Here is a 14,329-nt window from a genome sequence, read left to right as displayed (position 1 = left end):
ACAAAGGAGAATTATATGTCATTACTAGTGCAACATCTTATTTAATGTGCATACAGTATAACTGGATATTAATTGCATTTTATTTGCAGTCTGCAGGTGGTTTTCTTCATGGTCAAACTCTGTGAGAAGCTTTAGTGGGCAGGAGGCCAGACGATCACTGCTGATGTATGTAGAGGAGCCGAGGACGCACTGAATCTTTCACCTGGATGCCAGGTAAGCTTGAGAATAACTGTTAAGGGCCCCTAATTGATTTAAAACTACATAGTGAACTAAACTACGCCTTACTGACATAACTGAACTGAATTAAAATATATTAGGGATGTGGAGGTAGAAGGAAGCCATGATGTCCAGCTAAAGCTGCATGCTAACTAACTAATAAAATAAAGATTGATTGGATAATATTCACCAGATGTATAAAACAGTACATGTCCCTTATAAATTCAAAAGAAAATGCCACTAATTTGTGAGGGAAATGTCTTTATTCTTTGATATTTGGGTTGCTGGATAAAAAATGTAATGAATACTTCCTGACAATGACTGATATATTTGACTTCAGGACATCTCTGACTACATACATGCTGAAAATCAAACATTATTACTTGATTCATTTAGAGATTTTCCAAAGTAAAAGTCCCTAGAAGTGTATGATTAAACTTTTTCCCATGGTCTAGTGTAAAAAAAGTTAACAAAAATCACAATAAATCGTAATATTGAATCGCAATACATGTTGAATCGGCACCCAAGTATCGTGATAGTATTGAATCAGGAGATAGGTGTATTCTCCCAGCCCTATCAGGGATAATGCCAAACAAGGGTCATAAATAAGTTGTATTTAAACTACCAAAGTGTTTTCTTTTGGTATCTGAATGTAATCCGCAGGACTCTGAACAAAGACACATCTTTATCACTTTTAATTTAGGGCTGGGTGATTAACCTAAATTTGACCAAATTAACAATTACTTTATGACTCTCTAACCAAGCTAATTTAAGTCTAATCTCACAATCCCTGTCAGTCAGCGTACGGTTGCATCATTGGTGTGTGTTCAGTCCAAACAGAGGAAGTTGGGTTGGTGTTGAAGCATTAACAGGAAGACCTGATCTAACCCTGATAGAGGAAATGACTCAAATATTGAAGAAATTGCAGCTGCGTGTTTGCGTGCAGGCGAAGAAGAGCTGGTATGGAAAAAAAGATGGTGACGTTTGTGTGGCCAAAACTAAGCTAAATCTAAATACTGTTGAAAAATAGCTGTGGTTTAGAGAGGAAGCACAAAGACGTATGCACATCCAAGAGAAAAGAGCATTGCAGACTTTACAAACAACAATAAACAGTATCTGTGATTATAAGCTGATAATATCGGTCATGTCGATTAGGGATGGAAAAAAAAATCGATTCCCCTACGTATTGCGTTTTTTTTTTTATACAATTTTGAAATAGATTTTTTAATGTCAGAATCGATGTATTTGCTTCATTTGAGTCTATGTGGAGATAGAAGGAAGTTCCCCCTTTATTGTTGTAGTTGTAACAAACCAGAAGGTATAAAACATTGGAGGGTCTGCGTGGATACGACCTGCACTCTCCGATTTTAAATCCAAAGTGGTAAACACTACACATCCAGTAAAGTATGGAAACAATTTGTCTTTCACACATTGCAGGAAGAGCAGAGCTAGACATCATGGCTCACAAATGAGTGGTATTTTCTTTTTAATTTATAAGGGACATATAACGTTTTATACCTCTGGTGAATATAATCGCTGTGGTTTGTTTTGGTTGACTGATACGGAACGGATATGACGTCACGTTACTCAGACTACAACAATAAACACGGTAACTTCCTTCTACCTCCACATAGACTCAAATGAAGCAATATTTAGATTCTGGCATTAAAAAATATATTTCAAATTTGTAAAAGAAAAAGAATACATGAATAAATTTTTTTCCCACCCCTAATGGCCGTACATTTGGTAACTGTGATAAAGTCCTGTCTGGTGGTTCCTCAGGGCTCCTGTGGCTTGTTGATTGTGGAGTAGAGAGGGTTCTCTGAAGACGGTTGGTTGACAGTAGAGTCGGTTGGACGGTGGCTGTCCTTCACAGTAGAATATTCACACATAGAGGAACTGGGTTTGGTGGTCAGCGCCTCACCACCAGCTTCGCCAGAGCAGTGAGGAAAGTTGATGGTAGAGTAATGCATTGAGGGTTTTGTGGGAAAGTTGGCGGTGTGATAAATATTGTTCATTGCAGGTCCTGAATCTGGTTCCTGGGGGCGCACCCGTAGCTCCTCGTACATATATTCCTTCAGGGAAGAAAGGAAAATACAGTCTGAACAGCTCTTATCCAAACCACACAATAAGCACTAACCAAACTAATGGTCAACATTGAACACAAATTACAAACAGAATATTAGTTGGAGACATTAATTCCTAGAGATAACATCAGTGTACAAAGCCAGCAGGAAGTGATTTAATAGATGTCTCCAACAAAATAAAATAAAAAAACAATGTACTTTTTCCAAGTTTAACATAACTTTATTTGAGATCTGTACATTTCAGTTTCATAAATCAAATAATAACTTAACAGAAATGTGTTAGACTTTACACTATTATACTTCTACGTTGTAAAAACGAGATCAGTTTACCAGGCCTGCATAAAATATTATAATTAGGGCTGTCAAAGTTTACGCAAATATGTTTTATCCGCACTAATTTCTTTAACGCATTAATGCAAATTGTGATTTTGAGGTTGTAGCGGCTCAGTTTTACAGCTAGAGTGTAGATATTGGTATCATATGAAACTAGAAAACCTAATGAATCCATTGGTACCAGCTTGTCAGGAAGGAGGCTAAATAACGCTCCAAACTTGCGCTAAACTTTGGTGAGGAAAAACTGTCATGTCCATTTTCAAAGGGGTCCCTTGACCTCTGACCTCCAGATATTTGAATGTAAATGGGTTCTATGGGTACCCACGAGTCTCCCCTTTACAGACATGCCCACTTTATGATAATCACATGCAGTTTGGGAGAAGTCATAGTCAAGTCAGCACACTGACACACTGACAGCTGTTGTTGCCTGTTGGGCTGCAGTTTGCCATGTTATGATTTGAGCATATTTCTTGATGCTAACTGCAGTACCTGTGAGGGTTTCTGGACAATATTTATCATTGTTTTGTGTTGTTAATTGATTTACAATAATAAATATATATATATACATTTGCATAAAGCAGCATATTTGTCCACTCCCATGTTGATAAGAGTATTAAATACTTCAAATCTCCCTTTAAGGTACATTTTGAACAGATAAAAAATGTGTAATTCATTTGCGATTAATCACAATGAACTATTTTAATCGATTGACAGCCCTATTTTGTATATTAGGTATCCTCCTGGGTTTTATGTATTTTGCCAACTCAGAATATGGATTCTGTTCAGAGGCCTTCTCGAGTGTTTCAGTTGGCTGTCAGAGGTGGTGATGCACCTGAACCTGAATCTAAATCCCTCGACTTCTGTCTTGTATTGCAACCCAAATACTTAAATGTCTGGCATCATTTGGGTATGAGTAATCTAACTATTGCTCAATGTTTCTAGCTATACTGTACCACCACACACACACACACACACAGACAAACAATTATATTAGGGCCGTCAAACTATTAAAATAGTATCATAAAGTGGGCATGTCTGTAAAGGGGAGACTCGTGGGTACCTATAGAACCCATTTTCATTCACATATCTGGAGGTCAGAGGTCAAGGGTCCCCTTTGAAAATGGCCTTGCCAGTTTTTCCTCGCCAAGATTTAGCGCAGGTTTGGAGCGTCATTTAGCATTAGTTATTCATTTAGCTGGCATGACAGGGGGTTCCTTACATTTTCTAGTTTCATATGATACCAGCATCTTCACTCTAGTTTTACAACCTCCAAAATATCGATTGTGTTAATGCGGTAAAGAAAATAGTGGCGTTAAAACTAATTTGTGCACTGACCTCTGTGTTGTGTTGTGCTGCTGCTGCTGCTGCTGCATTTCTTTTGTTTTTTGAATGTCCTGGCAGAAAGAAACAGAAGAGAACAAAAAGTAAAGGACATGAAGTTGATTAATTTCACCACTTCTCATCAATTTGAGACACAGTTGCCTCTCTATCTACCTAATTTACAACCAGTGCCTGCTCTACTGTCCAGTTAAGAACTAACAGAGTTCCACTGGTTGATGATTTTATATTTTCCAGTTTGGTTTCATTGAGTCAGACTTAACCACCACTGTGTATCCCCAGAAATGAGCAAAGATGAAAGCAAGAAAACAAATCAACTTCCAGACATAAAAAGTAAAGTCTAGTCCTGTAGGTCTGCTTTGCTTCACATCCGTACAGGATGGAGATGTCGTCAATGTGGTTTTGTGTGTACTATATGTGCATGTTTCGTGTTGTGCCAACCGGTAATAAGCGCCTTACGTTTGTAGATAAGGATCCCAATGAGCACCAACAGCAGCAGCAGTGCAGCCACACAGACGATCACAATAATGACGACCGGAACTGCTGCTGGTGGGACTGAAAGCAAACAAACGTGAATTAAAGTTGTACATCAAAGAATACACAAATGAACGTCTCATCAAAAGAAAGAAAATTTAAAAAAAAAATTTAAATAAGTTATAGCGCTGGACCATTCATCTATCTCCTGATTCAATACTATCACGATACTTGGGGGCTGATTCAGTATGTATTGAAGTATTGCGATTTGATTTTACGATTAATTGTGATTTTTGTGAACCTTTTTAACACTAGACCGTGGGGAGAAAGTTCAATCATACACTTTTAGGGACTTTTACTTTGGAAAATATCTAAATTAATCCAGTAAAAATGATTTTCAGCATGTATGTAGTCAGAGTTGTCCTGAAGTCAAATATATCAGTCAGATAAAAGAATAGATACATTTCCCTCACTAATTAGTGGTATTTTCTATTTAATTAATAAGGGATCAATATATATATATATATAGAGAGCCCGCTGGTCGGACGGCTGGCTACTTAGCTAGCTTAGCTTAGCTTAACACAGAAAATGAGCTGAACAAAGTTGTCGATCATCTGGGGATAGCACTGTGCTTTCCTACGCTGTGACCAGAGTGTGTGGATGAAGCATTAAGTTGTTCATTTTTACTCATTTAGTGTCCAGCTAGTTAGCTAGCTACCTTGCTAATTCCACCATGCTACAGAAATTGAGCCCAACAGCGGACAGCGCCTGGTCACGGGCACTCAGCCTCACTCCTCGCCGCTAGGAAACTACTTCACGGGGAGGAGACTGTGTGCAGGGTTTTACCTGCATTGAGAATTACCAGGCGGTCGCCTCCGTTAAATTTCGCCCCGCCTCCAGCTCGCGACAAAACTCTTCATGGAAAACACTATTTTCTAACAAGCATTGCACTTGATGGATTTTAGTCATTTGTAAGTGCATGTGCGGCATTACGTCATTGAATTGGCGCTGTAACAAACAGCACAGTGAACCAGAGAAGCCGCTGAGAGGAAGAAACGAGCCGTCTGTTTTGGTTTTCGGTCGGATCGCTGCAAAGCGGGAGCAGCAGTGTTACCGCTGGTAACGTTTTCACCACCACAGCAAAAAAAAACCTACAGTAAACAAAACTCCTTTTCCCTCCCGTTTGATGTTTTAATATAGTTTGATATCGCCAGTTGGCATTTATAAATGTTGCAAGCGGCAGTCTGCGTTTGTGAAAGCTGCTCCATTTGCCTCTTTACATGAGTGCCATGAACAGTTTCATAATGAACCGAAAATACTTTTACACTTCTCAGTGGGTGAGCTGGCTGGCCCTCACCGGGCGCATTTCCTCCGCAACAGTCCGCACACTGCTCTAGTCTGGCTCGGTAAGGCCCAGGGCCGGGGGGGGGGTGGAGTGGCTCGTGGCTCCGCGGGGCCGTTGAGTGAGGGCTCGCTGTTCCCTCTCTCGCTGCGGGGAGGGGCGGTTCCCTGCTCCGTACTATAGTATAGTACTTGAGTAGCCTACAGTCCACCACTGCTAGAGCACGAGATTAAAATTGTTCCAAAAGAAACCACTAATGAATATAAACAAGAATGTTTTAATGCAGACATACAGTGTGCTGCAGTGACTACAAGAATCATCATACTGGTGTGATTGTATGTATCAAAGGGTTAAATTGAGCATTTATGAAGTGCTTAGAGGATATTTGAAAATATCGTGATATATATCGTGTATCATGATATAGCCTAAAAATATCGCAATATTATTTTTAGGCCAAATCGCCCAGCCCTAGTCCCACTGGTTAATGTTACAGTAACTTTCTCAACTAACACTCGCGATCCTGTTGGTTGTCTCTTTTGAGTATACACACCAGTAGGCTATGTGAGAATCTGTCCAATCGTAGGAGACTTTGTTAAGTTAGTAATAGTATCTGTAAACAGACAGACAGCGTTTCCTATCAGTGACGGTATTTAACAACATATTTCAGAGACATCTTAATTCTCTGTGTGAGTAAATCAAAGTGTCAGATGTGAGCTTCTCACCTTCAACCTTCAGTGTTATTTTTCTGAGTGCAGCTCGGTTACATCCTCCTTTACGTTCCACTCCACACCAGTAGACACCAGCATGCTGTGAGGACACATTACTGATGGACATGGTGAAGCTACTGTTGCTTTCTGTGAGAGTGAACGTCCCGTTTGACCACAAAGATCTAGTTGATACAATATCCTCACAGATTGATCCGTTGTCTCTGCAGAAAAACTTGACTTTGGACTTTCCTTCATAACCACATGAGATGGTGGTTTTAGCTGTTCTGTATGCAGTTTGAATGAATGGTTCCTGGCATTCATTTTTCCCTGCAAATAAAAAACATGTAGAATGTAAGTAAGTAGGCTTTATTTCTATAGCAACTTCAAAACCAGAATTACAGTGTGCTGCGCTGGTGCACAGAAAATACAAAACCATGGTCAAACAGAGAGAAATATAAAACAAAATATAATAAAAACAACATAAAGCCATTGGAGTATAAGAAAGTGGTACCAAACAATACATTTCTGATATCTGAGGTATCTTATTTGTTATCATCCATCTATGGCTTGATGTGTACCTCAAAGACATAGGCTCTGAAAATGTGATTAATCACATGTGCATTGTGTTGTTGTATTTTATGTAGGGCTGTCAATCGATTAAAATATTTACTCGTGATTAATTGCATGATTGTCCACAGTTAATTGTAATTAATCACACATTTTGTATCTATTCAAAATGTCAAGTATTTAATGCTTGATTTAATACTTCAGGTCAGAGGTCAAGGTACCCCTTTGACAACGGCCATGACAGGTTTTCTTATTGTCAAAATTTAGCTTAAGTTTAGAGCATCATTTAGTTAACAAGCTAGTATGACATGGTTGGTACCAATGGATTCATTATGTTTTCTAGTTTTATATGATGCCAGTATCTTCACTCTAGCTTTAAAACTGAGCTGCTACAACCTCCGAAATATCAACAGCCTGTCAGATATTTAAGAGGTTGATTCAAAATTGCAAGCGTTAAATAAATTAGTGCATCGAAAGGAGCCAGTTGAGGAGGTTCGGGCATCTAGCACGGATGCCCCCTGGGCGCCTCCCTTGGGAGATGTTCCAGGCACGACCAGCTGGGAGGAGACCACGGGGAAGACCCAGGACTAGGTGGAGAGATTATATCTCTACTCTGGCCTGGGAACGCCTCGGGATCCCCCAGTCAGAGCTGGTTAATGTGGCCCGGGAAAGGGAAGTTTGGGGTCCCCTGCTGGAGCTGTTGCCCCCGCGACCCGATCCCGGATAAGCGGTTGAAGATGGATGGATGGATGGATGGAAATAAATTAGTGACGTTAAAACAAATTTGCCTTAACCCTTTATTATTGAGTTAACTTTGACAGCCCAAATGTTAAGTTATAAGTTTTATATTTACTTGTTTTATTTATGTTTTCTTCTCCGTCTGTGCATCCCTTCACTTCAGAATGGGCCTGACAACCTGTAGATCAGACAAAGACAAAAGGTCACATCATGTCAGAAACAATTAGAAGGACTGTAGTAATCTGAATCAGCTCTGTATCAATACAACCTACACTTTATACATCAGTAGGTCAGAGTAGAGGATGAGCCCTGCTATAACATCAACTGTAATGTAGGCAGGGAATGAAATTGACATCTGCCACCTGCCAAATAGCCTACAGGGTAAATGTTGGCTGTGGCAGGTCAAAATGTTTGGTCACCTGCCACCATGGCAGATATGTTTCCTTATATTAAGAAATATTATTTAAAAAAACAATTCCTAAGTTTAAAATAGTCAGGGATTAATGTTAGATGATCCATATTTCTACTGTCTGGCACCACTGACTCATGTTTACAAGTCTAAAGTGTTCTACATAGATTTCATTTCAGTGGCAGACACAAAGTTGAGTGTCCGGTAGAAATGTTCAGTGACCTGCCACAGTGGCTACTTAGCTAGCTTAGTTTGCTAATTCCACCACGCTGTCAGGCAACACAGAATATGAGCCAAACAAAGTGGTCGCTCATCTGGTGATAGCACTGAGCTTTCCTACGCTGTGACCAGAGTGTGTGGATGAAGCATTCAAATGTTAGATTTTACTCATTTAGCAACCAGCTAGGTAGCTAGCTATCTCGCTAATTCCACCCTGCTACAGAAAATGAGCCCAACAGAGGTCAGCGCTGGGTCACGGTCCCTCTGCCTCCCTCCTCACCGCCAGGAGACTACTTCACCGGGAGGAGAGCAGGCGTTAGCTAGCTAGCGTCTCAGTCTGCGGACAAGCTAGCTAGCTAACTAGCGTTAGCCAGCCGTCTCCTCCTCCTGCAGTAGTCTCCAGCGGAGTAGGGGTCGGCTAATCTGGTCCCGTTGGTTAATGTGAACTCTCTCAACTAACTCTCGTGGTCCTGTTGGTTGTCTCTTTTGAGTATTCACACCAGTATGTGAGACTCTGTCCAGTAGTAGGAGACTTTGTGAAGTTAGTGATAGTAGCTGTAAACAGACAGACAGCGTTTCCTATCAGTGACGGTATTTAACAACATATTACATACATATTACAGTCAGTGTAACAGATTTATCAGATTATTGTTCAGACTCAAATGATCATGAGTGCTCCTGCAGTTTGGAGGATGACCTTTGACCTGCAGCTTGGAGGATGACCTTTGACCTGCAGCTTCTACTATAGTCAGACGTCATATTCATACATTATATCATCATATCATATTCATGCCTCCTACAATCTGAACAGGGGTCAGATTACAAACCATAAAATAATCCGACAACTCACCGACAGTCATCACAAATCTGTGGAAGAATGGGTTGCTGCGTGTTGTGCTACTGGTTTTAGCTCCACACCAGTATGTCCCGGTGTCCTCTGATGTTACGTCTCTCACTGTAATGGTGATATTTTTCATCTCTTTGTTGTCCTTCATGGAAAACCTCCCAGTGTTCTGTTCGGTGGTCACTAGAGGTTCACATATGGATGGATCTTCTCCCTTGCAGATGAATTTAATCTGGTTGTCTGGTTGTTCTTTTGAGTAATCACACCAGTATGTGAAATTCTGTCCAATCATAGGAGACCTTCTGAAGTTAGTAATAGTATCTGTAAACAGACAGACAGCGTTTCCTATCAGTGACGGTATTTAACAACATATTTCAGAGACATCTTAATTCTCTGTTTGAGTAAATCAAAGTGTCAGATGTGAGCTTCTCACCTTCAACCTTCAGTGTTATATTTCTGAGTGCAGCTCGGTTACATCCTCCTTTACGTTCCACTCCACACCAGTAGACACCAGCATGCTGTGAGGACACATTACTGATGGACATGGTGAAGCTACTGTTGCTTTCTGTGAGAGTGAACGTCCCGTTTGACCTCAGAGAAGATCTAGTTGATACAATATTCTCACAGATATATCCGTTGTCTTTGCAGTAAAACTTTGAAACAGTGGAGTTTCCTTTGTAACCACATGAGATGGTGGTATTAGCTGTTCTGTATGCAGTTTGAATGAATGGTTCCTGGCATTCATTTTTCTCTGCAAATAAAAAACATGTAGAATGTAAGTAAGTAGGCTTTATTTCTATAGCAACTTCAAAACCAGAATTACAGTGTGCTGCACTGGTGCACAGAAAATACAAAACCATGGTCAAACAGAGAGAAATATAAAACAAAATATAATAAAAACAACATAAAGCCATTGGAGTATAAGAAAGTGGTACCAAACAATACATTTCTGATATCTGAGGTATTGTATTTGTTGTCATCCATCTATGGCTTGATGTGTACCTCAAAGACATAGGCTCTGAAAATGTGATTAATCACATGTGCATTGTGTTGTTGTATTTTATGTAGGGCTGTCAATCGATTAAAATACTTAATCGTGATTAATTGCATGATTGTCCACAGTTAATTGTAATTAATCGCACATTTTGTATCTGTTCAAAATGTCAAGTATTTAATACTTGATTTAATACTTGAGGTCAGAGGTCAAGGTACCCCTTTGACAACGGCCATGACAGGTTTTCCTATTGTCAAAATTTAGCTTAAGTTTAGAGCATTATTTAGTTAACAAGCTACTATGACATGGTTGGTATCAATGGATTCATTATGTTTTCTAGTTTTATATGATGCCAGTATCTTCACTCTAGCTTTAAAACTGAGCTGCTACAACCTCTGAAATATCAACAGCCTGTCAGATATTTAAGAGGTTGATTCAAAATTGCAAGCGTTAAATAAATTAGTGCATCGAAAGGAGCCAGTTGAGGAGGTTCGGGCATCTAGCACGGATGCCCCCTGGGCGCCTCCCTTGGGAGATGTTCCAGGCACGACCAGCTGGGAGGAGACCACGGGGAAGACCCAGGACTAGGTGGAGAGATTATATCTCTACTCTGGCCTGGGAACGCCTCGGGATCCCCCAGTCAGAGCTGGTTAATGTGGCCCGGGAAAGGGAAGTTTGGGGTCCCCTGCTGGAGCTGTTGCCCCCGCGACCCGATCCCGGATAAGCGGTTGAAGATGGATGGATGGATGGATGGAAATAAATTAGTGACGTTAAAACAAATTTGCCTTAACCCTTTATTATTGAGTTAACTTTGACAGCCCAAATGTTAAGTTATAAGTTTTATATTTACTTGTTTTATTTATGTTTTCTTCTCCGTCTGTGCATCCCTTCACTTCAGAATGGGCCTGACAACCTGTAGATCAGACAAAGACAAAAGGTCACATCATGTCAGAAACAATTAGAAGGACTGTAGTAATCTGAATCAGCTCTGTATCAATACAACCTACACTTTATACATCAGTAGATCAGAGTAGAGGATGAGCCCTGCTATAACGTCAACTGTAATGTAGGGCTGTCAATCAATTAAAATATTTAATCGCAAAGTAATCACACATTTTTTATCTGTTCAAAACGTACCTTAAAGGGAGATTTGTCAAGTATTTAATACTCTTATCAACATGGGAGTGGACAAATATGCTGCTTTTTGCAATCGGTGTATATAGTTATTACTGTAAATCAATTAACAACACAAAACAATGACAGATATTGTCCAGAAACCCTCACAGGTACTGCATTTAGCATAAAACAATGTGCTCAAATCATAACATGGCAAACTGCAGCCCAACAGGCAACAACAGCTGTCAGTGTGTCAGTGTGCTGACTTGACTATGACTTGCCAGAAACTGCATGTGATTATCATAAAGTGGGCATGTCTGTAAAGGGGAGATGTATCGGTACCCATAGAATCCATTTTCATTCACATATCTGGAGGTCAGAGGTCAAGGGACCCCTTTGAAAATTGCCATGGCAGTTTTTTCTCAACAAAATTTAGCGTAGGTTTTGAGCGTTATTTAACTTCCATTAACACGGTTGGTACCGATGGATTCTTTATGTTTTCTAGTTTCATATGATACCAGTATCTCCACTCTAGCTTTAAAACTGAGCCGCTACAACCAAAAAATTGCAAGTTGCGTTAATGCGTTAAATAAATTAGCGGCGTTAAAACGAATTTGCGTTAACGCGTTATCATCACTATCATTATGTTTACTTGTTTTATTTATGTTTTCTTAGTTTGACCAAGTTTTAATTTTGAGTTTATTAAAAACACATTAATAGTGAGTGTCTCTTACCATCTTCCAGTTGTAGTTTCACTGTTTCACGTTTGGATCCTTGAAACATACACTGGTATTTCCCAGAGTCGTTGTGTTGAAGTCGTCTGATGTTCACGTTGAGTTTTTTATTTTTTGTATCATGGTACAGGGAAAACCTGCCTTTGTTCTCCCACACATCGGTCTTATTACTCCGTATGGGTCCCCATGGAAGACCTACAGTAATATTTTTATATGTTTCATTTGGTTCAGGATATTTGCAGGTGAATTCAACCCATCCATCTCTGCATCCCTTCACTTCAGAACGGGCCTGACAACCTGTAGATCAGACAAAGACAAAAAGTCACATCATGTCAGAAACAATTAGAAAGACTGTAGTAATCTGAATCAGCTCTGTATCAATACAACCTACACTTTATACATCAGTAGATCAGAGTAGAGGATGAGCCCTGCTATAACATCAACTGTAATGTAGGGCTGTCAATCAATTAAAATATTTAATCGCAAAGTAATCACACATTTTTTATCTGTTCAAAACGTACCTTAAAGGGAGATTTGTCAAGTATTTAATACTTTTATCAACATGGGAGTGGGCAAATATGCTGCTTTTAGCAAATGTGTGTATATGTTTATTATTGGAAATCAATTAACAACACAAAACAATGATAAATATTGTCCAGAAACCCTCACAGGTACTGCATTTAGCATAAAACAATATGCTCAAATCATAACGTGGCAAACTGCAGCCCAACAGGCAACAACAGCTGTCAGTGTGTCAGTGTGCTGACTTGACTATGACTTGCACCTAAACTGCATGTGATTATCATAAAGTGGATATGTCTGTAAAGGGGAGACTCGTGGGTACCCATAGAACCCATTTTCATTCTCATATCTGGAGGTCAGAGGTCAAGGGACCCCTTTGAAAATGGCCATGACAGTTTTTTCTCAACAAAATTTAGCGTAAGTTTGGAGCGTTATTTAACTTCCATTAACACGGTTGGTACCGATGGATTCTTTATGTTTTCTAGTTTCATATGATACCAGTATCTCCACTCTAGCTTTAAAACTGAGCCGCTACAACCAAAAAATTGCAAATTGCGTTAATGCGTTAAATAAATTAGCGGCGTTAAAACAAATTTGCGTTAACGCGTTATCATCACGTTAACTTTGACAGCCCTAGTTATTATATTACAATAACGCCGTAGAAAACTATCCTGTTGTTATATTTCGAGCTATGTCTGTCTAAGCCAGTCAGTGTTGGGTAACTATAACTAACCAAATTAGTAGGGCTGGGTCATGATTTTAGATTTTTCGAATATGTATTTAAAAGTGTTCTTTAACCTTGTTGGTTTTAGTCTGTGAACCAGTGCTGCAGTAACACTGCTACTGTGACCGACCACACCACAGGATGTATGAAAACTGGTTAATTTCTTCGAACAGTTATCTATCAAATCTGTAATATCAGAAGTCAGACAGCAGTAATATTTTACCTGTAATCAGAGAGAGGAAGAGCAGAAGAAAGTTCCTCATTGTGTTGATCTTGGATGCTGAAATCATTTCTCCGTTCCTCTTTTCATCTGTTGGTGGCTATTCAGCGTCTGCACAGTCGAGTTTCCTCAGATAACATTTCAGGTTGCCTAAAAGTTACCCGCCCCCTCTTCTTATCTTCTTCCTCCATCTTTCATATGTTGTCTCTGAGTTTTTACAGCATTAACCCTATCAGTCGCAACGACAGCTAGACGAGAGCGTAGGAGAAAAGATCTTTCCCTCACTATTTTGAAGAAAAATTAATGTGATATCTGGAATGTATATTTAACAACTTAAACCCCTGAAAACATGAAGTTACAAAAACAATACAAACACAAACACCTGCAGTAGGTTGAGCCTGAACTCCTCAGAGCCGAGGCTGTTGGCTGTTGACGGCTAAGGCTAATAAATAATTAAAAATAAGGTTATTATTTTGCTTTGGAACAGCCTCATTCAACGTCTCAAAGGAGCCAAACTAGAGCAAATGTTAGGAACTTTGCATTTTCCTGAATTTATGTTATATTTTCTGTGTCTTGTTTTTCTTTTTTGGGGGTTTGCGTTCGAAACTAACGTGCTATGTAGTCTCTAAAATAGTATATGACATATTTTATTATGTCCGAAACCTCAGTATGAACCCAATAGTACGTGAATTACAAACTATATCTGGTGAAATATTACAGAATGCAACGCTGGACACTACATCAC

The 14,329-nt window shown here is 39.5% G+C and overlaps 1 protein-coding gene and 1 pseudogene across 1 annotated transcript; one reads left to right on the top strand and one right to left on the bottom strand.

Moving 5' to 3' along the window:
* Window positions 1-473: 473 nt before the first annotated feature.
* Window positions 474-12,414, bottom strand: LOC141774683 (uncharacterized). The gene is made up of 6 exons (XM_074647496.1): window positions 12,119-12,414; window positions 11,119-11,181; window positions 6,513-6,824; window positions 4,434-4,529; window positions 3,972-4,030; window positions 474-2,291 (listed from the first exon to the last, which is right to left on the bottom strand). Exons 1-6 carry the CDS (start codon window positions 12,165-12,167, stop codon window positions 1,995-1,997), a joined length of 876 nt encoding a protein of 291 aa, XP_074503597.1. The 5' UTR covers window positions 12,168-12,414; the 3' UTR covers window positions 474-1,994.
* Window positions 12,415-13,505: 1,091 nt separating this feature from the next.
* The window catches only part of LOC141778333 (cullin-associated NEDD8-dissociated protein 1-like), a 14,580-nt pseudogene continuing 13,756 nt past the window's right edge, over window positions 13,506-14,329 (top strand).

Source organism: Sebastes fasciatus, chromosome 1 (assembly GCF_043250625.1).
Source record: "Sebastes fasciatus isolate fSebFas1 chromosome 1, fSebFas1.pri, whole genome shotgun sequence".
Taxonomy (NCBI): Eukaryota; Metazoa; Chordata; class Actinopteri; order Perciformes; family Sebastidae; genus Sebastes; species Sebastes fasciatus.
The sequence above is the reverse complement of the archived record's forward strand: the minus strand, read 5'-3'. Positions and strand labels throughout refer to the sequence as shown.

What these genes read in the sequence shown, in the direction of transcription:
- LOC141774683 (XM_074647496.1), bottom strand. Translation starts at nt 12,167, where the DNA reads ATGTTTCAAGGATCCAAACGTGAAACAGTGAAACTACAACTGGAAGAT. An exon ending in AGAAAACATAAATAAAACAA is followed by an intron (nt 6,825 to 11,118) that starts GTAAATATAAAA and finishes TTTTATTTGCAG; the next exon opens with GGAAAAATGAATGCCAGGAA. An exon ending in TGGGATCCTTATCTACAAAC is followed by an intron (nt 4,031 to 4,433) that starts GTAAGGCGCTTA and finishes TCTTTCTGCCAG; the next exon opens with GACATTCAAAAAACAAAAGA.